Here is a 26,413-nt window from a genome sequence, read left to right as displayed (position 1 = left end):
GGGGCATCGCAGCGCCTGGGCTCCTCTGTGGAGACTGTCCCTACTGTTACCACATATTTTCAGGATCGTGGCAACTCAGAATTAAAATTCAATAAACAGATTAAAAAACTAAAACTGTATTTAAGATAAAAATACAAAACCTACCAGAGGAGGAAAAACAAAGGGCACCACAGTTAGTGAATACTCTGGTAGATGACTAGCATGAACAGCGAATCTCTGAAGGCGGGTGATCAAGGTCCCGCAGCAGCTGTGGTCAGACGCGCAGTTGCACAGACTTCAGGACGTGCTGGCACTGTCCGGCCTGCCTTGCGTATGTTTATGTAGACGTGGGTGTGGAGCTAATGCCCCATGAGGGATGGACTCCTATCACCCCATCTTACAGATGAGAAAACTGGAGCCCAGGGATGCTAAGGAACTTGCCCAAGGCACCGAAGCTAATGTGTACCAGAGCCAGGATTCAGATTCAAATGCTCTAAGGCTGAACCGGACTCAACCACACACGTCCTTGTGAGACAACTTTCCAAAGTAGACTGGGAACCCAAGTGTGAGTCCTTTCCAAATTTTAGAGATGCTCAAAGTCCTCCAAAAAGTATAATTTAATAAAGGCTTTAGATTAAGCTTTCAAATAATAATAGACATACAAAGCTAGATACTAGGTTTAATAAATGAGCATTAATGAAAAATTAGGAAACTGAAAAACATTCAGGGAGACAGACAAAAACAAAAAGCTTACTTTTTTTGAAGTTTACGATTTTTTTCAGCCTGTCCTCCCAATTTGCTGAGTCCCAAGGCATCTGGAGATGAGTTTTCTGTCTCTGAAACGCCAGATATGAGGAAGCAGAGTGGTCAAAATATTGTGAGAGAATCAACGTCGCCAAGTTAGGGGTTTTGCGGGGTGGTTAGTTTTATGGGCTCAGTAACCTCATATGCTAACAAGTCCTGCTGAAGGTAAGAGGATTTGCAGGTAGAGTGAAAAAGATTCTAAAGGCGAACTTTCTGATTAGATGACAAGGGCCCAAAAATGCTCGAGAAGCAGTGAACCTTTACATCTGGAAAAGGCTGAGTCGTTCAAGCAAACAGATGTTAACCATGCCCCCGGCTCGTGTGTGCACCTGCTGAGAAGCCGTGCGCCTCTGTAGCTCTGGGTCCCAGAGAGCACCAAGCTCATAGGAAAGGAACCATGTGGGAACAATGGGGGGGCACACAGTAGGTACACACACGGCAGCCTCCACCCCGCTCCAGACGGTCAGGACCTTGCAGGAAACCACTGACCCTGTCCGAGTGCCTCCTTGCCGATGGGCCCGGGCCGGCCCTTTTCTTTCTTGCCAAACAGGCGGCCGATGGAAGACTTGATGCCCTTCTTCTTGGGGGCTTTGTGCAGCGAGTCCTGGCTGCTATTACTGCTGCTGGGGTTGCTGACGGGGCCGTCCTGTGAGCCTGTCGAGCTTTGGGGACAGAAAATGATCTTTAGTAAGTGCCCTCACACAACAAAACATTCCACTCGCATGAGCCAGAGCAGCACACACGCTCACCACTCCCGCTGCAGACCTCACAGCAACCACCACAAGTCTCCTTCACGCGAACCCTCACCAAACACGTGACGCTAACAGATACAGGCTCCCAGGGAGAGCACAACGGAGACTGCTGCCGGTAGCTTGCCGACCCCACCTCGGGGCAGCCTCTCGGCTAGAGAAGGTGCCCCCACAAAGGCGGGAGCTCCCACTGCCCCGAGCGTGACCCTGGCCGTGCAGGAGCCCTGGGCACCGCCGCAGGGGTGATGCAGAGGTTAACACGGGTGCCCTCTACCCAGTGCTGTCTGGTTTGGGACAAAAGCTCAACAGGCGGTGGTTTGACAAAGGAGGTTGTCAGTAACGGTTTCCTGAGAGGGAGCGCTCGGTGAACCGGTAAGAATGGGCTGGAACTCTTAACAGCTCAAAGAGGGCAAGAGTGTGTCCGGGGGCACTGAGTCCTGCCAAGGGAACCATCAGAAACATCCCCGTGCTGGGCCAGTGCTCCACCCAAGAATACAAAGAACGTTCCCAAAGGAGCCAGTCTGTGGACTCGGAAGAAGTAAAGCTTTTCTACAGTTGCTGACATCATTTAACTCTTTTCTCTCCAAATGGACTCTGCCCAGACAGACACGCATCTCTGCTGGACTGTGCTCCACTCCCACAGCAGGGCCGGGCCCCCTGACCACCCCCCAACAAGAGAGGACCAGGCTCCCTGACGCTGGGCTCGAGGAGACCCGGCCCCTTACTTCCGCGCGTCCCTGATGTCCTCGTGGCTGACCGTGTGCTGCGCCCCCTTGTGCAGCCGGTCCACTCGGAGGGGCCGTGGGGACGAAGGCGGGGACGTTTCACATTTTATGGCTGTCTTGTCATCTCGTACCTCTTCTCGGGAAGCCGGCAACTGAGGGAGCGAGATGAATGCGAAGTCAGTCAACAGCAGGCGGTGACACACACGGAAAGAAAGCACACAGGCTTTACATTATAAACACGAACTTACTTGGAAACCTACTAGCTGTGCTTTCTGCCAGGGACAAAAAGCCTTGTTTCAGCCTGATGCCCTTTGAAGGGGCTGTCTTGTTCATGAGAGGCAGGACCGTGGAGCAGAGGGAGCACAGAGCAGAGCCGAGTCCTGCCCGCCTGCACTGGAGGGAGTGCGGAGACCAGACAGCAGCCCCCAGCTCTGCCCCCCGGGCCCCACGCCGCCCCGAGGACAGCCGAGACCTGAGACCTGCCTGAAACCGAGTCTCCACCATCTGTGGGTGGCACTGACCGTCCCCGATGAAGAGGAGGGATGTGTTTATCGCCTGATGCCACTTCAGAGGAGAACACTAGCAAGGGTAAGAAGCCTCATGGGCAAAGCCGTCCAGACCTCTCCGTCTGAGGGAAAATAGAAATAGCTTGTACCATGACCCAGCACTGGTCTTGGTTAGATGCCAACTACCAGACCCTAAAACAACGGTTTAAAGAGTGGAAAGAGCTCTAACCCCTCCACCCGAACACATGTGCATCTGGCTTGTATTTCTCAATGATGTTTAGACTGGAGGTTATAAACAGAGTGCTTATATGCAGTTTAGATAATTTGTTCAATACAGCTTAGATAGAGTAACCCGAGGTCTTCATTAAAAGGTCTTTAAGGCGCCTAGTTTTTCTGTTTGTAATGGAATGTGGGTGTGGGAAGCAGGGTGGTGGTCACAGAATGGGGGACAGATTAACCCCTTCCAGGTCCAAACAGGCCTTACTTACAAATGTGGGGTCTGTGGTTAAGCCAGGCTGGGTTTTATGAAACATGCACGGCAAGCATTTGTGTAAACAGAGACCCGAGCAGCCAGCCCACACTTCTGAGTGGGATTCTGTAAAGAACAGCGACCCACTGCAGCCCCACGGTGGCTTGGTGACAACCACGTGGATCAGCACAAAATGGAGCTGCACTCATTTAAGCCACAGCTGGACCAACTGTGCACCCGCTCCTGATTTCCAGCGACAACCACCGGGCCGCAAGCGGCTCCAAGGGCTAGATGTTATCAGTATGAGTTGCAACAGGGACAAATCTCAATTCAAGTCAAAACAATCACTTATAAAAATCAAAAAACAACAGAGAATAGGTCAGGGGAACGACACTGAGTCTGAGTTGACCGTCAACTCAACGGAGACTAACAGCTGCCTAAGGGCCCAGCTAACACGGCAAGTCACTTCCCAAAGGAGCCCTGGGGCTCCCCGGCCTGGCGGCCCTCTCCCCTGGCGGCACCCCCAGGACACGGCCTGACGGGAAGCTGCAAGGAAACTGGGAGGGCTCTCGGCACACACCAGCGACTCGGAGGAGGAGACAGGTCTGCGCGGTGCCTGGTCCCCTCCACGCACACACACACGCACACCCAGAACAAGGTCCTCTACGCAGCCAGTCAGCGAGCTCAAGACACCACAAGCAACGCAGCAGGCTGTCCCACCCGGATGGAAGTCAACACACCACTTCCTGCACTGAACAGGTCTTGTTACCAAGGGAAATACAAACACAGGTCAGCAGGGCTGTGTCTCACTGCGGGAGTGAGCTCCGCACCTCAACGCCAGCAGACCGTGCAGACTGGCACAGCGTGGCCACCCCGGCAAGCGCAGGTCTATCACCGTCTGCGCCTAACAGGAGAGCAAGCAGGGCACACGGTGGCGAGCAGCACGGCTAGGTCACAAGCCCATCGGTGGCACAGGGGGACTGGAGCCCAAGAGTTCATGCAACGGTGGACTCAGCTGAGGGGCTCCCCAGGCGCCACCCTGCTCACTGCACTGAACCGCTTTGGTTAAAGGGCAGCGCAGGGCCCGTGGGGTCCGCGCTACAAGGGCACCCCGAGCAGGTTCCATACAGGGCACAGACCAGGGACTGGAGCGTGACTGTCATGAGGAAGATGTCTTGGTCAACAAGTCTGTTCCTTAACGCACTGTGCTTTCTCCAAGAACAGGGAGGCCCAATCCAGGGCCATCTGTGAGGACCAGAGGCCTTGAGCTCCCTCTGTCAGGGACGCCATGAGGGAGGCGAGAGCATCTGGAGAGAGAGCGGCCGGGTGCTGACGTGGCTACGCGGCCGAGCCCACACCGCAGTACTTCCTGACTGGGCGGCCCCAGCCCACCGCCCGGCCTCTGTCACGCAGGGGCCGACAGCACCCGCACCTCGTGTGGATGCTCGTGGGGTCGTGCCGGGCATACAGCAAGCGCTCACTACACGCTGCTACCTGTGATGATTAAAACTGGCATTCCCCAAACCTAACATCTATGGTTCTGCTTCAGTAATTTCTTTCTCAAAAACACTCTGCCTGTTATACATAAACATGCGACGATTAGAAGGCAAACAGGTGGGGAGAGGGGCAAACTCTTACGTGTGTCCCAATGTTCTATAAAACCACTAGTGAATGACCTGTTTCCAACAGCCATCAGCACGTGTTACGTGCTGGGTAAGTTTCAACGTTTCCATTGAAATGTCAGCACTCCTCAGAACACAACCACGTGGCGTCTGCTGCCATGAAACGGCAGATACTCTTCAACACGTCACAGAGACACGAAGGCATGTTAAATCACAAAGTATTTTACCTTTTTCCGATGCTTCCTTAAATCACTAGGCTGACAGATGCATGCAAAGAAATGAAGAGAAAACCAGATTGATTGTACACTTTGAAGTTAAAAGTTCAAGAATCAGCACAAGCAAATATATTAAAAAGAGAATGTCAGAACACATAAAAGTGAGATCAGATTTAGAGAAAATGTAGACTGGAAATAGAACATTCTTTGACTACAAAAGTTAAATATAATAAGCCGTTTAAGATTTACTAGAGAAACAGTATAAGTTATTACTCAGGAAGATGTAATTCTATTACAACGTAACTCAGATTATTAAGTTGTGGCATTCTGGATCAACAAAGGGCCCTAGCTGCCCAGTCTAAGCCAAGCTTCTCTGTAACTTAGTTTTTCTTAATAAAACACAAGTCGCACTGTCAAGTATCACCCTAACTGATGAGGAAGTTACCGCAATACCTATCTTAACACTGAACAGATCTAACCACCTATTGGGCATGAATGTAAGAGCCTTACCTAGAATCTGGGTTAAAACTTCTCAAAATAAACTTACTGATTAAAGCAGGCGCCCTGTGTAAATATGTAACAAAAGCGAGCGTAACAGCAGTGGGGTCTTTACACTCTATGACTCACAGAAGGTAATTTAATTTTAAAGCCCATTAAAGACATTAACTGTGTACGTTCAGTAAGTAGATGAGATTTAGTTTTAAATACAGGCACCAAAACCAGAAAGTATACTATTAGTGTCACGTGTCCATTAATCCTGCCTGTGGTGGTGGCTTCTTTATGCAAGAAACATTTCCCTCATGAATGAATGACACATGCCATACACAGTCTGTGTAAACACATTCTGCTCCATCCACAGCATGCCTGTAACCATACCTGTTACCCAGGGACACGCTAATGAAAACTTACTGCCACGGGGAGACACTGTTCAATGAGAAATGAAGACAAAGCGGAAACCCCACTGATGAGCCACGACCAGGCACAGACACACTGAGACCACAGCGTCGCAGTGGCCGGGGCAGGCGTGGGAGGGAGTTATAACGGTGGGGGGGGGGGGGGGGCGGGGACCAGGAAGGAGCTGGAGGAATAAACTACAGACCTGGGGGCTGGGGAGGCTGGGGTCTGGACTGACAATTAAAATAAAACAAAGGATGACACGGGAGATCAAAACCAATGATGGCGGCAGACACTGTCAGCCAGTGTGCAGAATCACAAAGACAAGGAAAAACACAACGGGTTTCATAAATTCTCTGAAAGCAATTAAGCATGAAGCCACAAACGAAGCTGTCAGAGTTGTAAATATTAGCTAATGAGTTAATGAGGTGAATTACAAAAACAGTATGTCAAAACACCACAAATGGACTAGTACCACTTCATGTGCCACTAACACGATTTACAGCTGACTTAATTATGTGTTGGCCAACAGGGCAACTAAAATGAAAATAGGTAGACACAGAAAAAAGAAGTGCAATTAGAAGGCAAAATGTTGTAAACGTGGTTTCATGCAGTAAACAGCAACGTGCCCACAAACCCTGCACTAAACACACACAGAAGTTATGACACGCGCTTTTGAGCTGCACTCTGTCACCAGAAATCATAAGGTCATGGCCTTTCCAGACGCTGGGGAGTGAAGAGGCCCGGCTGCCTCCCTGGGTGCCTCAAGCCAGCGGCCTTCACCTGCCTCCCACGTGGAGCGGGCGTGAGGAGTGGCCTGGCCCGTTCCGGCTGTGCGCCCTGCACCCTCGTGCGGGCGGGCGGCAGGCTCTCAATGCACCTCCCTCCTGCCGCGAGGACTGCCTGTGTTTTCTCCTGTCACACTGCCCGTTCCAGGAGACGACAACCCTCCGCCTGCAGCTGCTGGGCCGCGCAGGCCCCTGCCCGAAGTCACCCTGGGGTCACGGTGACAAGCAAAGCTGGCCATCCCAACAGTCAAGCCAGCCCGTCACTGTGCTATCATTAACTGATTAAACACCAGTTGGTTTTAAAGTCTGGAACCTCTGAGCACAGCAACTGTACCTGATTTTCTTCTGGGTTAAAACAAAAGGCCCACCACCCTGTTCAAGAGCTAACTGGGGCGCGTGGGGGCAGTGGCAGGGGGGAGGCGTACTCACCAGAGTCATGATACCTAGTCTGTCCACCTCCCTGGCCGGGCTGTGCGGGATCCTTCGCGGGGTGGACCGCCCGCTGTTCGGCGGGGAGGAGCCGGCGAGCGAGGAGGCGGGGTACGGGGGAATGGAGCTCATCGATCTGAAACGACCAAGGCTGTCTAGACTCCCGCTGCCCACGCGGCTTTCGATCTCCTCTGCCCGCTGCTCTGTGTTCTCCTTTTCTTCCTGTATCAACCTAGACGAAACAAACCGTCATTCCTCCTCTGTCAGCAAACGGACGACAAACCTGCATCTGCTCACAACCAGCAACTAGAGAGATCAACATCTCTGCAGAAATACCCCACTTTTTACCTTCATGATACAGTCAAAGTCACAAGTTACCACTGAGCCTCATAAAGCTACTTCTAGTCACTCATGCCTCATTTCACTAACTTACACTAAAATTCTGACGGGCCTGGATGGCAACTCTTACTGTGCTTAGTGGGGGACCTGCATCTTACGACTCTCACCTTCCCGAGCCTTGGAGCAAAGCTGCACGTCTATCAATTTTTTCAACTAGAAACTGGGAGCTCTTGATACAATAATAATTAAAAAAAAAACCAACTCACAAAGCAAAGCAATTAGGAATTTCTAAACACTGAAGTCTAGACTAGACGAAAATGTTGAGTTGAGTATTTTAAAGGTTAATTTGAACAGAAGTGTTATTTGATGAAATTCTCTACCAGACTCATCTGAATTTCTGGATTCATGTCAACCACGCTGCATTAACTTAAAATTCAAGATAACTGCTCTTCTACCCTAGTGTATAGTGGGTATTTAAACAGCAGTTCAAATATTTGACTATACAAGTAATTATTTTTATATTAAAACACAAGATCCTTGTAGTAACCTTCCCAATTTAAATTCTACATATACATCCTGAAAGTATTTTTTTTATTATTGACAAGTCAGTGGGTAGAATTTTCCATTTTATCAGGTCAACTTGCTGCATAAGGAAAAACCATTTTTGCCCAGCAACGCACCATAGGAATAAAACCTGAAGTACACAGCCCTTCTGCATTTCCTACAGGGATGGGAAGGAACCTGTCAGACTCCTCCACGCTGCACAGGGACAGCCCGTCTCTAAGGAGCGGCCTGCTCCTCGCTGTCTGACGCTCACCCTGCGCCTGTCTCCACCTCCTGCTATCCCCAGGCAGGAGCAGGAACAGGACCAGCACACCCTGGGCGGCAGCCCTGTCCAATCCGCTGGCCTGTGGCAGCTTCACGGGGACTCAGGACTGGTCATGTGGCTGCGTCAGGTCTGACCCAGGGCAGGTCTCAGGCGCCTGGTCACCCTGCTGCGCCCAGAGCCACGGCCTCTTGATGACACAGGCCATCCTTTGGATTCTACTCCACAGCTGGTCCATTGTTTTGTAAATTAACTATTACAGCTGCTAAGAGGGTTTCTCAGGAAAACATCTTAAATATGTTGAAATACTCAAACACACATCCTTTGATCCCTGTCTTTCAATGGAACAATTTTCACATTAAGTTAATTCCATATAGCAAAATCCAAGTATGAGTGAGACTCTACCAACCCGAAACCCCCAGCTTTCTGTTCCTGGCGGCTTTGCGCCACCCCTGAAAACATGAGGCTCCGAGGGACACCTGGGATGACCCCTCTCAGTGCTAGAGGACACACAGGCCGCAAGTGGACACCACCTCGGCACCTCGCCCTCTTCGGGGCTCACTTGGAGGGAAGTGCTGCCAAAGAGTGCCCCCCATCCTCCGGAGCTCCCCTTACACCTGCCCCCGCACTGGGCGTTTCTCCCGTCATTCAGCCTGCATCCGGCCCTGCCCTGGGAGGGGACCCCAGCCCACGCCACACCTCCCTCTGCACCTGGACTGACATGGTCTCGGCTCTCTGCATCCTGCCCGCCCGCCCAACCTGTGGGCCCTGGTCTGGCGTCCAGAGCGTCACGGGTGGGCCCTGTATGCCCTGCAGCTCTCCCCAGCTGTGCATCAGCTTTTGGGGCAGGGACGGAACACATTCTGCAAGCTCTCACACAAACATTACCCAGACCACAATTGTGGAGAGGATGCCTCGTCAACTGAGTTTTATCACTAAGGGTCATCTCATAACTTATAATCTTAAAAGACAACTGAAGTCAGTTTTATCGTCATGGAACATTCAGAAGATATTCACAGGACCTGTTCCAGACTTATCTAAGTGCAACCTAACCTTGCAGAGATGACGCCTGCACCCCTGGCACCGCGCACGACCACAAGTGCGACCCAACCTCGCAGAGACGCCCTGTGCCCACCTGATCTCCTTGTTGATGGCATCCAGCTGCTCCTGCAGCATCATGGCCAGCGTCTGTGCATCGGCCTGCCCACTGGGCGACAGCAGAGCGGCCGAGCTGAAGAGCGTGTCCCTGTCGTCCTCGCCGTCAGACACGTCCACATCACTCTCAAACGCCTGGGCCACGTTGGCCAGCACGTTGGCCTGCTGCGCGCGCTCCCAGTCCTGCTCGTTCAGGGTCTGCACCTGTGGGGGAGAGGCCTGTGTCTCAACGGCGACGGTCACAGCAGCTCAGATCCTCCAGGAGCATAAAGATTTTAAACAGAAGCCCAAACGATTCTGGAAAAATGGGCCACAGTGATAAGCTGCTGACATCTATTAAGCAAGAAGCAGTGTTTAAGGAACAGGAAAGGAGGATGATCTCTCTCTTAGAATGCCCGGTGGCATCCAAGCTTTAACGTGGACGGGAGGAACTTGTACGACGTTACTTACAACGCTGGACTGACCAAGTCAGAAACAGAACTCAAAAACTAAGTACAAAAATAACACCTGTGCCACAATCAGCCACGCTAAAGGGAAGTAAAAAAATTAATCGGATCCAAAGCTACCAGCTCCCCAGTTGGCCACAGCTTTTACTGGTGTCATCCAGTAACACACAACTTGAGTTTTGGGAGGTTCCTAGTCCCCTCTTTTAAGGCAACAGCAAAGGCAGAAGCCAGCAGCGGCAGCAGAACGGAGGACAGGGCCAGCCCTACAAGCTCTCTTCTCAGGGCATGTGACACGGAGCTGCAGACGGGGCCTTTAGGGACTGCAACTCACGGAGAAAAGGCACATCTACGCTGAGCCCAAGCCCCCTCCGAAGGGAGGGCGTCTGTCATCAGAACAGATATGAAAGGTGTGGCCCCCTCTCCTCTGGGGCTGCCCCAACCCTCCCTCCCATTCTCTCTCAGCCCAGGGTCCTGCTCCCACCTCCCAGACACGACATCACAGCAACCGCAGGAGCCTCGAGAAGCCCCGGGGCCTGTGCCCCTGCACCTGGTCTTCCCTCCCAGGACCCCTCCCCACAGCTAGACCCCCATCCCCGCCGCCCGCCGACTCACTCCAGGATCCTCTGCCATCCTTCCTCCTCCTCTCCGGCCAATCAACTTTCTACTGGCTCATTCCCATCAGCCTCAGAACGTTTTCTCTCTCCTCCTCCTCAACATAACACAACAGACTGCACATCCCCTTCCAGCTACCACTGCCTTTCTCTGCTCCCCAAGCGCAGCCTGTACTCCGTCTCCACTCACTTCTTCCAGGTCTCCACTAGCTCAAGCAGGCCGTGCGCCCCCTCCAGCAGAGCTGCTCCACAGTGCCCATCAAACCCACTACCGAACCCACTCCTTCCTCACCCTTCCTCATGCTCCCTGCTACCCCAAGCATCTCGCTCCCCTGGCTCCAGGCCCCGCCCTCCCCAGGTTTCCTCCTCTATCTCCTGCTGCCCCTTCTCAACCTCCCTGTCCTCCTCTGAATTTTGGGGTGCCTGGCAGCTCTATCCTTGGACCTCATCTCTCTACCCGCTGGCACCTACTTGGTGACTTCATCTTCTTGCAGGCCTTACCATCTGCACACTCATGACCCCCAGTCCATCTCTAGCTGGGACCTCTCTCGGGTCTGGGCTGGAATAGCCAACTGTCGACCTGACTCGTCCTCTTGGACATCTGACAGGCCTGTCTACTGAGCAGGACCAGGGCCCAAATCCCAGCCTTCCCCAAAGCCGCAGGCTCCCCATTGCAGGAAACAGACTCCGTCCTTCAGCTGCTCAAAACTGAGCCCTGGGCTCCTGGCCCACCTCTCTCTCCTGCACCCGACACCGATCCATCAGCCCAGCTTCCTGTCACGACCTCTCACCTCCAAGTGGCTCCTTCTCTCCCCTCTCCAGGTCTCTGCTAAATGTCTCCCTCTGGTGATACCTCACTGGCCACTCTGTTTAAAATTATTATCCCCTCCTCGTTCTCCAACTTGCGGTACCCCCAGTTTCCCTTCCCTGCTTATTACCATCTGACATGGTGGTTTAAAAACACGTCTGTGAATTCTTTAATGCCCCTCCCTTCAAGAGGCAGAGGGGCTCCTCCCCCAAAGCCCCGACGAATGAGGGCAGGACCTAGCAGCTCACTCTGACACACAGAATGCAGTGGCAGTGAAGCTGTGTGGCTTCCAAAACTGGGATGTAAAAGGCTCTGGGGCGTTCCCCTCCTCTCTCCCCTAGTGAGTTTTAAGGAAAGCCAGCCCAGAAGAAGGTCCCCTCACCAGCTGAGTGAGTCTGGAGGGCACTGTTCAGCCACAGCTGAGCCTTCCAGCGGCGGCCACCCCAGGAGGCCTCGCGCCGGAACCATCCCGCTGGGATGCTCCCGAGTGCACAGAACCGAGACCCACTCAGCATGCACTGCTAAGCCACTAAGCTCTGTAGTGACCTACACATAGTGACGGCAGCTAACGCACACGCCAGACTTGACCTGACTTCTCATTTACTGCTGTCTCTCCCACTAGAATGGCACGTGCACTCAGGGCACTGAGTCTGGTTTTTATCCACGGCCATAGCCCTAGGTCTATGATGACGCCTGGCCCACATGAGCTGTTCACTGAATATAGGCGCTCAAAATACAGAGAAATACATGAAAATATATACTATAAAACAGACAAAAATGTGAAAGTATTTAAACTTCCAAACGAGAATCCTTCCCACTAAAAGACGATGCACATGTGTATTCATTAACTCTTAATTACTACTTCAAAACTGTAGTATAGTCAACACTGTGCTGCACTTGAGTAGGTCATATTTTATCAGAATTTCTTCTTTAAAAAAAAAATGCACGCCTTAAAAGTCAGTAAACACTTAGCTAGAGAAAGGAAAACAGCATGGGGAGGGGAGAGAAAGCGACCTAGCAACGAACGCCTTTGCTCCAAAACAGCCCCAAAATCGCAGGACAAGGAAAGCGGCGACTGACGCTGACGGGGCCCTTGCCTTGGAAGGCTCGTCTCGGAGCGCTGCCAGCCGGCCCTTCTGCGGGCGCCGCAGCACCGCGCTGCCGCCGTAGGGCTCCACGGGCCCGTCCGCCACCGGGAACCTGAAATCCGGGACGCTGCCCAAGTGGGGTCGGCTGAAACACAGGGGAGAAAAAGATCGTTATTAAAAGAAAAGTGAACTTGCTTTGCTGGTCAAGTCAGACCCGGTCAAGGTGGGGAGAAGTAACCTCACACGCAAGGTCTCCAAGAAGGGCACCCCCCTCACTGGCCCGCCCAGCAGCCCGCTGCCCGCCGGTGCTTCTGAGCTTTGTCAGTGATGTGCCCACCACGCTCCGAAGCACCAGGATCTAACCTGTGGAACGGAGTTTGACCTGCCCCTCTTGCCTGCCACTAAGCTACAGGATCCTTGATGTCGGACCACGAGCTACATCCAGTCACACCAGTCTATACAGCCAACGGCTTGCCCTGGTACCCACACGGCAGGTGTCGAAATGCAGTGTGACCTGCTGAGCGCCATACCCGTGGTGAAGGGGAGCCCCTCTCAGCCTCGCCTGGTCTAGCTCAGCTCTCAGCGCTTCCAGGTTTAGTATGAGCTGGTCCTACAAAACAGCAAATGACACACGTGGCAGGCCATCTCTTCCAGGATTCAAATTACTTGCATCCAATGTGCTCACATGTTGAACATAACCATAACAGTTCACATTAGCAGTTATAAATACCCAACATTTTAATTCTGAGAAAATTTTTGCTAAGAGTCCTAGAGCAAACACAAATACTCAAACCACCAAATTAACTTTATAAATCCTAGTGAACAGGGAGTTATACCTCGGTCATAGGACAGTTGTTAGACGATAAACACCAAGCCTTAACAATAACGCATTTTGCAGAGAGAAGCAGAACTCTGTGGCGGGATGTGAGGAACAGTCACCGGCTACTGCACTGACCTCTCTGATTATTTTTAACAGTCCTACATCGAGCACACATTCACACACTTATCATTTGTCCGCCCAACTTCATTTCTGTACCCAGTAAAACAATAAGGAAAACTGATACATTTCTGGAGTCACCCAGTAACCTTCCAGATCTGCACTGTCCACTAGAGTGGCCACTAGGTACCTGGAAAGGGGCCAGCCCGAATGGAGATGGGCCACGACTGTGACAGGCACGGGAGATTTCAAAGACTTCAAGTGAAAAAAACAGTCAAGTAGCTCATTAACTTCGATATCAACTACATGGTAAAAGAACATTTTGACTATATCAGATTAAATAAAATTAATTTCGCCTGCTTCTTTTCACTGCTTCAAACGTGGCTACGAGGAAATTCTAGATTACGAAATGGCTCGAGGCATCTTTCTGCAGGGCCGCGCTGCTCCGGGCGGAAGGCTGATGCTGGTGCTCTCAGACGAACCCAGGGAGGACTCGGAACCCTGGAGCGCACACAGCCGCCGGGCTCCACACACATGCGCCCGGCTCCACACACATGCGCCCGGCGTGCAGAGCCGAGAGCGCTACACACCTTACAGAGGGGACCAGCCTAGAGAAAACGTAACGCAGCTTCTGCCAGACAGCTGCAGTAATTACAACAACGAGCCCGGCTCAGTCCAGCTCCTAGCAGACTTCTAAAAGATTCAAAGATTTAAGTACCTTGTCATGTTGCGTTTCTTCTAACTGCTTTTTCGCATTTTCAACTTCCCGTATGAGAGAATTCTAAAAAACATATAAATAGTCCTTTAGTGTTCATTCTTAAAAATGTTCCACATAATACAATTCGGCTATACTTCTGTTTAAAATCACAAAGCACTGCAGAAAAGACAGGGACTGTGTGCATGTACTAGACAGCGTGTCACGCTCCCACGGAGTGAATGCCAACCACGCGGACGGGCAGTGTCAGCACTAATCTGTACACGTGAAATTTACTTCTTCACTGACAGATTCTCTAGATAGAAGTTTATGGCATGAGTTTAATCTGGTAAACTGCACCAGCTTTCAGGCTGTGCAGTTCACTGGTCACTGGGGAAACCTGGCACGTGTTTCAGACGTAAGACTCAAATCTAAGACAAAAATATTCCTACCTCCAGGCCGGCCCACTGACCAGGGAGGAACTGAGGTGACGGCCCTATGGGGTCTCTAATCACGCATTTCACAATGGGCTTTGTGTCAAATGAGAGGTGTCCCGTGATCAGAGGTCACCACTGGTCTCTCTCAAACAAGGGTCACCCCAGGTGCCAACCCCAGGGAAGGCTCTGGGCTTCATCCTGTAGGACACGGGTGCACCTGCGCAGGTTTTCTGAAAGCCTGAATCCAAGCACGGCTCATCAGAGCTTCCCTGACATAGCTTCTGACACCCCTTTGCTCTGCTTACGGCTCAAGCGGGTCCATGGGGACAGCAGCCCGAGTCCGGGCCTGGACATTCTCCAAACCAGGTGAGAAGAGAGCAGGCAGGAGCTGGCTGTGCGAGTGTTTATTTTTAGCTGATTAAACCCTTCAGGTGACACCACGTAAAAGAGACAGAAGCCGACTTCCAACACCAGTGCAACGAAGGGGCAAGGGCTGGACCCAAAAAAGGATCCCACCGCAGGGGACGGCAAAGCAGGGGACGGCAAGCAGGGCCCGGCGGCCGAAGCCGACTCACCGCCATTTCTGCAGTCACACTCCACCGGCACGCAGCCCACCCACTCCTCTGTATGCCGTCCGCGGCTGCTGTCGCTCTAGCTCCCGATTAGCACAAGCTATTTCACTCAGTCACTCATAACCAGTAAAAGCCTGGACCACTCACTCTCCAGCCTCTATAGAGACAGCTTCCCCACTCCTGTTCCGGAGCTCCCCACACACACAACCTGGCAGGACATGAGGGGTGTCGGTTAACTCGGGGAGTGGATGACAGCTGGTACTTCCTCCTCCATGAAGAATCTACTGTGTGTGACGGCCGCTGGCCACCGCTATGCGTCACTCCTCAGGCACAGAGCACAAACGCACTCTCTGTAAGGGGGACCCCCAGTGACACGGGGACACCTCACCTTGTCTTCCAGAGCAGCCATTCTCTCCTTCAGATGAAGCTGAAGCCTCTCATTAGATTCTGAAAGAAGCTTGTCAACAGTGTCTGATAAACGTTTATTATGTTCTTCATTCATTTTTTCTCTCTGCCTTGCCTAAAACAAGAAAAACAAAAACTCACAAACTTCAAGGACAGCATGATCTTTGCTTTCAAAGTGCCAAGGACAGTCACTCCCAGGCCGCTGCTCCCTGCTGCCATACCAGCGTCCTCCTGCAGGATCACCAGAACCCACTCACAGGTGCGGAGAAACACGGGCACCAGTCCTCCAGACATCACACGTCACCATGTTCCCCCCACTGCTTCTGTTAAACGAAGCTCCCATGGGGCCTGAGGAACGTCACCAGTCATCAGCTGTCAGTTGGACGCAGGGAGCAGCTTTTGTGCAGAAATAAGCATATTTTTAAGAGCACCAGCTTCTACACACACTGGTGGAGGAATTTCCCAGGACGTAAACAGAGACTTGGGTCTGGATGGAGGGGGTAAAATGAATTCAGTTCACAAAGCAAAAGGTAAAAAAATTCATCTTGGAAAAAAAAATCTGATGTTCACACATGTTTTTCTTTATACTCCTACATCAGTTGAATTTTCTGTAACGATAACATATTAGAGACTAGAAATTATGCTAAGTAATTTTGAAATGTAGTAACAAAGTTGGTAAGTTTGTGTTTTATAAAATTAGCATCAATTTCATGGTTTAAAAAGCTTGTTTTCATCCCACATCCTGAAGGAACACAAAAGGGAAGTGGACAGAGGGGACAGGAAGTGCTAACAGCAGCCCGCGTCACGGCGGGTCACCCGAGTGGGTCATCGCAGTGCTCAGGGCTCCCCCCAGGTGGAGGGCAGTGCGGCACGGGGCTCAGGTGTGTGCTCCAGCCACGCTGCCCAGTTAGGAGGAGGGAACCCATGAGGCCTTGCCAACGCCCTCAGCCCCTCCATGCACTGGGTCTCCCCATCTGTGCACCGTGGGTGCTGGCCCCTCCCTCCCTCCCAGGCGGCTGCAGGACTGCGTGTAAAGCACTCAGAACCACACTCCACACACAGCAGCCACCGCCACCTGGAAGAGACCCAGTTCTCCACAGTCAGGTCTCAGCTTTCAAATACTTTCAAAGCAAGGTGACTTAAAGCATTTACTCTGAACTGCATTAGTGATGAACAGTACCCTGATCTCAACGGCCACCACGAGCCAGTTCTCAAAGTAATGAAGTGCGTCCCTAGATCAGTAAAAATCTGATCCTCTGCCCAAGGGCGGGGGCGTGTGCTGGGAGGCAGGGGCCGCATGAGCTGCAACCCGCCGAGGGGCGCCGAGTCGTTACCCCTGCGAGTGCCTGGTCCAGGCCCTGCGGGCCACGCCGAGAGCACAGGTCTCTGGTGATGACGGTACTGATGTTATAGGCTGAGTGCCGGCCGGACATGGATGACCATCCGCTCTGTTTCCTGGATGATTCTTCCGTGCTGACATGTGACCAAGCGTTCCAGGGAAAGCGCTCTCAGGACCGGCCTGATGTGGAGCTCCACCACCACATTTTCTGAACACTCTTTTGTATCCCAGCTCACCTACGGCTTTCCTGGTGCTCAGAACAGCCTTCCCCACAGACACCTTTGTGCCGGGGGTAGTAACGTGGCATCTGGGGACAGAGATCAGGCCCATGACCTGGACTGGGGACTCCAGAGCCACACCCCAGGCAGGCAGGCTCATCCTCTAGGATGATGTGGTTACTCTTGCGTTTCAGGGAGACCCCAGGCCAGCATCTCGGGCCTGTCTCGGGGGCACCCGTCGGGTTCCGCTTGTACCTGTAGCGCCTCCTGACAGGAGCTTCCTAGGCAGAGCAGCAAGCAGCCTTCTAGGCCATGGGGACCCCTACCCCCTGCACATTGTCTACGGGCAAGTTTCCTACCCGCCTTACACCTGGTCATGGAGTGGAGGCAGCTCACAGGCGAGGCAACAGCTAAGCACATGCGACAGGTTCAGAGAATGGACACCCACCCCCCTACCCCGGCTCGAGCTGGCCTCGGCCTCGTGCCCGGACACGTACCCGCTGTAGCTCCTGGTTCTTCTCCTCTAACTGGGCCTCCATCTGGCGCAGCCTCTCTTCAATGTTGCCATGCCTCTCCTCCGCCTGTCAGCAAGGAACAGCGTCAGTCTAGCTGACAATTGCACCCCGCTGACGACAAGCCAGCGACCACTGCTCGAGCGACAAGCACCACATGCCACGTGCGGGCTCCCCCGTGAGAGGGAGAGCTCGGGCTTCCACCAGCCCCGCGTCCACGCGGCTTCGGGTGCTGGACCGCGGCGGTGGCCGACGTGGGAGGGAAGATGCACTCCTGCCCCCGCCCCGGGCCCGCATCGACGGGCTGAGCCCCGACCTCGGACAGGTGCCGGCGAGGCAGCCGGGCAAGCGGGAAAGCGGCAGGCACAGGGGAGCAAGGCGCACAGGCTACCTTCCTAGGCTGGGGGGGCGAGTTCCCACCGCTTAGCCTCCTTAGCAGCGGAGTTTCCAGAGGACAAAAGGTCAGACTACAAGGCCGACCAGGGGCAGGAGAGACGACAGGGAGAGAAGAAACCAGGACTTTAAACGCAGATCACAAAGAGGAAACAGTGCTTCTGTGACAGCTGTGGGCGAGGAGCTGGCTCCTGTGCGCACCGGCACCCAGCCCCAGGGCCAGCAGCTCGCCAAGCCCCAGGCGGCAAAACACGACTCCTGACAGAGGAGCCAGCACAGGCCCGGGCCGGCTCCTCCGTGCCTGCCCGGTGCCCGCCGGCTGCGCAGGGGAAGCCCCTTCTAGGCCCAGGAAGGCCGGATGGCCCGCTGGCCCGTGCTCTGCCGCTGGCGAGGGTGAGCCGAGCTGGCCCTGCGCCGGTGGGAGGCCGCCCCGGGGCAGGGGTCTGAGGGCTGCGAGGGCAGTCGTCACTCGCTGAACAAACGAATTAATGACTTAAAACGTGTTTATTACAGATTTATTCTGGTTGTCCTTCCGAGAGAACGGGACTTCCCTATTTCTGAGAAAAAAAAAGCCTGTCTTCTGTCTTCCACACGAGGCTTCCGCCCCGCGCTCCGCTCTGCCACTTAAACAGCTCTAAGCAGCAGCGGCTCTCCCTCAGGTGACGCGCACGGGGCACAAACAGCACACGGGGCAAAACCGGAGGGGGTCAACTCAGGGATGACAAAAAAGGGGATGACGCCTGACGTCTTACACGTATGCCAGACAAGCAGCACTGAGAACCAGTCTGAGCTATTTCGTGGCGCAAGGACGTAAGAACAACAAGGCACATGAACACGTCATGTTCAAGACCCAAATCCCGCCGTCTGACCCCGAGCACGAGCCAAGGCAGCACCTTAGAGAGCGCGGCCACCCTCTGGGCCAGCTCGGCCTCCACCTCGGGGAGCGTCTCCGCTTTCCGCAGGGTCTGCTGCAGCTTCTGCTCCGCCAGCTCCAGCCGCTCCTGTAGCTGGCGGTTTCTGTCCTCAGTCTGCGAAATGAGAGCCAAGGATCAAACCGGGCAAACCTGCGAGCCGTTCGTTTCCATGTTCAATAAACCGAAACAAAACCTACACGCAGGTGTCTTCCAAATTAGTCCCGAAGGAAACAACAGCTTTGGCAGCTGCTTTGGAGCAAAATTTTTCTTTCTGTGAGGAGTACGCACCCACTTTCCTGGGCTTGATTTCAACATGCAAAACATCTCCTGCCAAAGTATCTGCTTTTCCTAAATACCTCCAAAGAAGTCTTTAAAAGACAATTCTGTGGAAGCTTATTCATTCTCACTGACCGGACTAACCCTTCTTTAAAAACCATCAGACTCGGCGTCGAAGGCAAAGCTGCCCCGGCAGGCCGCCGGGCAGGTAAGCCACGACACAGCTTTCACCGCCTTTGAAACACTGACCTTCTGACAGTGCGCCTAACAAAACGCCAGGCACATTGTTTTGGTGAATGTGTGATTACTCTTTTTAAAAAATCCTCTTACTCTAAAAAATTTCAATGTAGAAAATACAGAGTTTAAAAAAAAATTATAAATCATCTCTAAATTCAGGTCCCTGAGAGGTTACCATGTCCCCAAGCACTTTTCTTCTTTCTTCTGTGCGCACTCACCTCTGTGTGCACAGACACATGATATGTTATGCTTTAAAACGCTCAGAAAATAAAATCCTCACATGTAGTAGTATGAGCTGTCTTTTAATGTCATTATTTTGCACACCATTCCACACTATAAATTTTGATGGCTTTCTAGTATTTTATTTTTTATCTTTATTTTGGGCCTAAATGATATAATTCATAACATATCAGACAAACTCATTTCACTTTTAAGAAGTGGATTTGGGCGTTCGGTTAACCCTTGATTACCTGAGACCACACTGAAACAGAGCGAGCATGGCTCACCAAACCACAGGAGGCACAAAATTTACTGAGGCTGCATTTCTAAATCTGTCATTTATCACGCTGACCCCAGTGACTAACTGGGGTAGCCAGCTGCCTTGATGTTCTTTGCCACTGTCTGCTCTTTTGGTAAAAATGCTAACAAGCAACAGATTACTGTTCACTTAAAACAGAAGAAAAGAATCAGGAGTGTAGCTCCAGAAGATGGTTCAACCAAATCCTAAGTAAGTAGAACCTGTAAGTTGAAGTCACCCACACTTGTGAGCGTAACATTCCAAGGTCATGAAAAGACCACTGGGGCTTGACTTCCAACATGGAAGTCACGGGAAAAGGTCTTTAACATCATTAATCAATAAAAGCCAGACAGAGTTCAATAAAACCACTACCTGTCGATGCATGGAATCTTTATTTGCAATTTCATTTTCAAGTTTGTCGTTGAGGTCGTGCACAGAGGTGGCCTCACGCTGTGCTGCGAGGTAGCGTTTCTCAAGAGTAGTGATTCTCTCTTCCATGTCCTCCTTTTGGGCCATGGCCTGCATCGGGCATATCAGAGGGCAACAGGTGAGTAACAGGTAGCACACTGACACACTTGAGAGAGAAAAGGGTGGACTAAATCCTAATTTTCAAATCAAATAAAAAGTTAGTGTCCTCAAAATTAAACTGACAGAGAGGCCAATATTCTTCTCCAAGGCAAATGAAAACACACCTACATCAAGTACAAATGTTCACCTGCATGATCAGCACTCATCTGTCTTAATGCTATGCCCAGCCGCTCAGTTTACCAAAGCTTATCCTTTTCTATATATTATTTCACAAAAAAAGTATAATAAAATATCCCACTACTGCAAAAATTCCAGGTGAAGGTATCTGCCACGAAGACAGGCCCTCTGTTTGCCTCACGATTCAAGTGGACTTCACCCAGGACAGCGAGTGGCCCCTCAACAGATCCAACAGTGAGTGTCTTGCTTTGTCAGGTAAGAGGCGGATAGAAGCTCATCCAATTACCAGAAAATTAAAGCAGTAATACGAACAAATAGAAACAGAAGTCAAAGTTTAATATAACTGGAAGCAACATTCTAAAGCAAAATTTCATCACCCAGAATCAAACGCTGATACCACGACCAGAACTCTCTACTTAGAGCAATTCCTGTGCCCCACGCTCAAGGCCCATTCCAGGCCCCTCCCTGTTTGCTATGTAACTAATGTTAGCAAAGTTTAGTATTAAAAGTGACAAGTCAAAAAAATTTCCAAGTTTCTCTGCATATTAAACTCTGCCACACAATCTCCTACTGTCGCCCAAGACTAACACAGATTATGCAATACATGCAAGGACTTTTGTTTTGATTATTCACACCAAGCTGCTAAACAGAAAATAAAACTGCTCTGCATGCATACATAAAGGGGTTCTCTCTGTGGTGGTCTCACGGGGTGGGGGGGATGGGGGGTTGCCTATTCATAAAGGAGAGGTGACACTGACAAGAGAGGCACCAGAAGCATCCAGCACTCATTCACTTTTACAGTGAGAATTAGGTGGTTTCTCATCAATCAGGTGAGTGCCGATCATACAGGTGAGCATCTGTGACATCTGACGTAGGTGCGTTTTCACCCCGCTCCGTCTGACCACCGACACTCGGCACCATTTACTCATTCAAGGCGCAGCACACGAGGCAGGTCAGAAAAGCGAAAGCGCCCGACACCGCCCCCGAACAGAGCCCACAGACTGGGCACAAGTCCCTCTGGGGGAACCCCGTGCACCAGAGGGAAGCCTGAGCCCAGACAGCCCAAAACAGGCAGAAGCGAGGGACGCGCATCCAGGCGCGACAGGGCCGCGGCGCAGCGCAGGAGCAGGGCCGGCCCCACGTCGCGCCGCAGCCGGACCAGGCCTCCCCGCCTCTGAGGACCTCAGGGAGAGGAGACTGACCACGCAACGGGGGACGCAGCCAATCAGCCCCAGGACTGCTCTACTCTGCTCTTACTTACACACCAGCCCAAGGTGGAGGCGACGGGGGTGGGAGGTGAGGGGCCATCGAACCCAAACAGCCCACACACTCAGCCCCATGGCGTCACCAACCCTGCTACGGCCACTCACTTCGCGAACGTCTCGCTGCAGCTTCGTGTTCATCTCTTCAGACTTGATGAGGTCTTTCCGGGCGGTGTCCAGGTCCTCCTCCAGCTCCGTCACGTGGCTGGAGAGGGCCGCCAGGCGCTCCTTCATCTGGCTCTGCTCTCTTGACTGCTTGTCTATGACCTCCTGGAGCTCCACCACCTTGGCAAGGTCCTCCTCGTGACTGAGAGACCCATCGGACGATCTCTAGTGGGGGAAAGGAATCCTTAGACAGCCCCGTCTGGTGAGCGAGGAGAGAAAGAGCTCCCGAGAAACGCGAAAAGTCACAACTGACTCCTGCCGGCCAGGGCCGCACGGAGAGAGGGCCGGCGACTTGCCTTTCCGTTTGCGCTCGGCGCGCTTTCCTGCTCATGGTTTATGTCAAGCACCCCGTCGGTTAGTGTTTTCTTCTGGTTATTCTGTTCTTTCAGAATCATTAGCTAAAACCAAAAAGTGGAATATGAGAGTAAAGAAACAAGTAGCAAAACTCCACTTGGAGAAACACAATTGTAAACTGTAAACAGTGTAAAAAGAAAACACACGGGGCGATGTTACCCACCCCGAACACAGCCAGGTTGCTAACGTCGGACTATCGTCCGCTGAACCAGCGGGCACTTAAGAGACTCGGCAACTCTGAAATGAAAGCCTGGCTTACTCTGCAACGACTCACATGGGCTGGTCCTCAATCAGAAAGTTAAACGACATCTGACATCCACAACTAGTCTTCATGCTTTTTTTTGTTTGATTAAGGGACACAAATTAAACCCCAATCAAATTACAGGATGATTTATCAAGCTTACCTCTTTGTGGGTGGCACCTAATTCTTCTTCTAACAAACTACACCTTTCAAGTGCTACTCGTAATCGCTCTCTCACCTGAAAATAAAAGGGGCTGAGTTACCGTATGTGTGTTAATTTAACTCTTAGTGTATAGTTATCCTAATACAGTTACTGTAATATAACATAACAGGATACCTTTAGTCTCTTTCATTGATGTTAACGTCAAGAAAACCTGCTTGTCAGTAGCTCTTTTTTCCTTTTTCTTTTTTTGCAGGGGGAGGAGGTACTTAGGTTTATTTATTTATTCATTTATTTTAATTAAAAAAATTTTTTTTTAATGGAGGTACTGGGGATTGAGCCCAGGACCTCGTGCATGCTAAGCATACACTCTGCCACTGAGCTGTACCCTCCCCCTCAACAGCTTTAGATTTTAAGTTTAAGAAAAACCTTCCCTCTAAATAAATTATATTACCCAATTCTTAATAAAAAATCAATATACAGAATATAATAAATCTTTTTTTGTTTTATGAGGGGAAGGCTATTCGGTTTACTTACTTACTTATACCTGGAGGAGCGTGAGCTGCTGCCTACCACTTGAGCTACAACCCCCCCCGAACATAGCAAACCTTAGACACTTATGCCAACTAGTACTTTTTAATCATATAGAGCTGTCTTCTTACAGAAAAAAACTTGTTGACAAGAATTCAAGGTCAAAAGTAAATCAAAGTTACACAAACGCCTATGATGTCCGTCCAATGACACAGCATGTACACAAATTAAGAACTGCCCCGTGGCTGAAGGTACCTTTTCATCCAGAGCTTTGTGGTGTTCAAATAAAGATTTTAGTGCTTTGAGTACTTCAACCTCGCTAGACACGCCCGCTGGGGACTGCGCCTGCCTCTTCACCACTGTCATCCTGAGCGACCTCTCGTGCCTGGAGACTAGGCATTCCAAATGTTCTAACAGCAGCTGGAAGAAAAGGACAATGAACACAGGTTTTAAAGAGCATTTTCAATTTCCTACTTGAATCTGGGCACATATGCCTTTTAATCTCAGGCTAAGACAAGCCTGAATCCCTTCAAATCAGCCTAAAGTTAGAGAAGGTCCCCCCAAATGTATTAAAATATCATTAATTTTCATAAATTTGCAAGCAAGGTATGAGAACACTGAACTGATAATCATTCAGTTCAGAGGGAAAATGTCAAAAATGCGTTTAAAACCAAACAGAATGGATCATCTTGTGAGTTTAAAGACAGCAAAGCCGATCTCAACGGTGACCCGGAGGCAAATGTTACAACAGCGAGAGTCTGCATCCTGACCCTGGTGTTGTTCCTTTCCGCTTTCAGTTCAGCAATTTCTTCTTCTCTTTCAAGGAGCTGTTCCCTGCATACATTGAGTTCTTTAGTAAGTGCTGCAAACTCCTAGAAAACAGTAAAACAATAAAATAAAATAAGATAAAATAGAGATCCTTTAAAGACTGGCTCCTGTCAAGCCTCTCCAGTCCTCACACAAAGGCAACTCCCACCAGCGGATACACAGGAACTCCCTGATCCTCCAGAGAAAGAGGACCGGCCCAAGACCACACAGACTTCCGTAGTGCAGACCCGCCGTCTCCCCTGCACCCGGCCCTGGCACGCACATGGTGAGGGAGGGCAGGGAACCCAAGCCTGCCCTCTCAAGATCCAGGGACGCCCAAGATATTTTCCTGAACATAAATCCTAAGACCAAAGTGGATAAAGACACCTTTAAATGACTCACAGAAGTGTGATCCAGAACCACTGGAAGAATAAAGAAAAAGGCCTATAAGGCCACCAGGCTTTGGAGTGTCCCCAGGAGAAAGGCTGATGGTGCCCTGAGACCAGTCTGTCAGCCTGGCTTCACTGAAGTCACCCAGCCGTTCAATAAACTGGTTAATGTGGTCAATTTATGTTACATATATTTTACAATTTACAGACACGCGTGCGCGCTCACGCACACACACAAGGCTCTTTGGAGACAAGGCTGCTCCTGAGCGCACAGATTAGCTAAAGAAAGTGAACAACTCTTCAGTGCTTCGGCGTAGACCTGCAAACACAAAGAAATTCCAGTAACTCTGGATAGAAATATTCCAAATGTGTCTTTGAACCCATCAAAGATTGTGTCCAGTGTCGATACATCTTCAGAGAGCTGGCCGGCAGCATTCAGCGACAGGGTTTGTGGCTGAGAAGCAGGGAGGGAGGGGCAGCCAAACAGACTACGTCTCCTCTCCATGTTCTCCCAGGAAGTTCCTTTTCCTTCCTGAGTTTCAAAGATTTCTTTTGGATGTGCCAATATGAATGATACCGAATACCCTGACTTACAGCTCCTCTGACAACTGACTTCAGTTGACTGTCACACCATCTAATACCCAATGTTAATGAGAGTTCTCATCTAATCACCGAGATCCTGCATCAGAAAACATGCCTCCTGTCGCAGGTGAGAGAAAGCCCGTCTCAAACTAGCCGAGGCTGAGGGACAGAGCTGGCCCCCGGCTCGCCTGCACCCAGGGCCCTGGATTTTCATTTGTCACAATGTCCTCCTTGTGCTGCAATCTGGGTCAATGTCGTGAAGAAAATGCCAATTCACTAAATCTGTCTTTGATTATGTCCAACCCAAAGTTTATCATTCTAACGTCTTTTTCATTTACTAGATTTCAAACTGCTTTTTGGCCTTGCCCTCATGCTCTTGTTTCATTTTTGTCTGTTTTTGTTTTCCAATTTCTAGTTGCTTTTCATGGATGTTAATTTATCTTTTTAAGCATCTTAAACATACTTATGCTGACAGTTCTGCCAGACCATCCACAAATTTCACAAGGAGTGAGCGTATGGATTCGTAAGGAGCTGGCTCTGGGAAGAGGTCCCAGGACGAGACGTCCTAGTGTCATGGGACCTGGGATCCAGCTCACCTTGAGGAGGATGTGATGTTTCTGGTGCCCGCCTCCCTGCCTGGTGTCCAAGGCCTCGGGCCAGAACTACGTTTCCATGGTGACTCAGGGCCCTGCTGCCTGCCCCAGTGGAGACAGTGCAGATGGTGCTGGAGAACCGACCAACAGGCAGTTCTGTGCATCCAGGGTACTGCTCTCTACCCTCCCTGGGCCCATAGCTTCCTACAAAGAACCGAGGTACAGGGGCCTTAGCGGGGGAAACTTCATCCAACCCCACTTCACAGAGTCTGAACCTAGTTCCAATTCCACTGAACACTTCAGTTCCTATTACCATGACCCGTGGGAGCCGAGCTTCCTACCACCGCTGCCTGCTTGGAGTTCAGGGCTCAGCAGGCCAAGGAACCTAGCCAACCCATGCTCCCCACGCGGCAGCCTGGGTCTGTGCTAAAGGGTATTCTTCTCTTTGGGGGCCTGGCTATATTTTTCAGTTCGTTTCTCTGTTTAAATTTAATTTTGGAGAAGAGACGTGTCAAACCATGAGCCATGAGCTGATGCTGCTGTCCTAAATGGAAGTCACAACTCACCCAAGAAACGGCTGCACGTCTGGTCTGGGTGAACACCAGAAAGGCAAGCTGGCTGCCCCGCAGGGGCCCCCACAGAACAGATGGGCAAGTGAGCAACGACCCCAGTGAGCTCGGTGCTCTGGGTGAGAGGGGCCCAGGCTGCCGTGGGAACAGG

At 51.3% G+C, this 26,413-nt stretch overlaps 1 protein-coding gene across 3 annotated transcripts in view; it reads right to left on the bottom strand.

Annotated features, from left to right (window-relative positions):
• The window catches only part of PPFIA1 (PTPRF interacting protein alpha 1), a 77,385-nt gene that overhangs the window by 19,544 nt on the left and 31,428 nt on the right, over positions 1-26,413 (bottom strand). For all 3 annotated transcript variants that reach the window (XM_032490081.1, XM_032490079.1, XM_032490080.1), the window contains exons 3-19: positions 24,093-24,194; positions 23,578-23,742; positions 22,795-22,869; positions 22,333-22,434; positions 21,980-22,201; positions 20,277-20,423; positions 18,854-18,988; positions 17,553-17,636; positions 15,482-15,613; positions 14,109-14,171; positions 12,984-13,063; positions 12,463-12,598; positions 9,481-9,704; positions 7,181-7,412; positions 2,258-2,409; positions 1,273-1,445; positions 734-815 (exon numbers count right to left, since the gene is read on the bottom strand). In XM_032490081.1, the coding sequence (XP_032345972.1) occupies positions 734-815; positions 1,273-1,445; positions 2,258-2,409; positions 7,181-7,412; positions 9,481-9,704; positions 12,463-12,598; positions 12,984-13,063; positions 14,109-14,171; positions 15,482-15,613; positions 17,553-17,636; positions 18,854-18,988; positions 20,277-20,423; positions 21,980-22,201; positions 22,333-22,434; positions 22,795-22,869; positions 23,578-23,742; positions 24,093-24,194 (2,306 nt within the window). The remainder of the gene's footprint in view (positions 1-733; positions 816-1,272; positions 1,446-2,257; positions 2,410-7,180; positions 7,413-9,480; positions 9,705-12,462; positions 12,599-12,983; positions 13,064-14,108; positions 14,172-15,481; positions 15,614-17,552; positions 17,637-18,853; positions 18,989-20,276; positions 20,424-21,979; positions 22,202-22,332; positions 22,435-22,794; positions 22,870-23,577; positions 23,743-24,092; positions 24,195-26,413) is intronic.

Source organism: Camelus ferus, chromosome 10 (assembly GCF_009834535.1).
Source record: "Camelus ferus isolate YT-003-E chromosome 10, BCGSAC_Cfer_1.0, whole genome shotgun sequence".
NCBI lineage: Eukaryota > Metazoa > Chordata > Mammalia > Artiodactyla > Camelidae > Camelus > Camelus ferus.
This window is presented reverse-complemented; position numbering and strand designations above follow the sequence as displayed.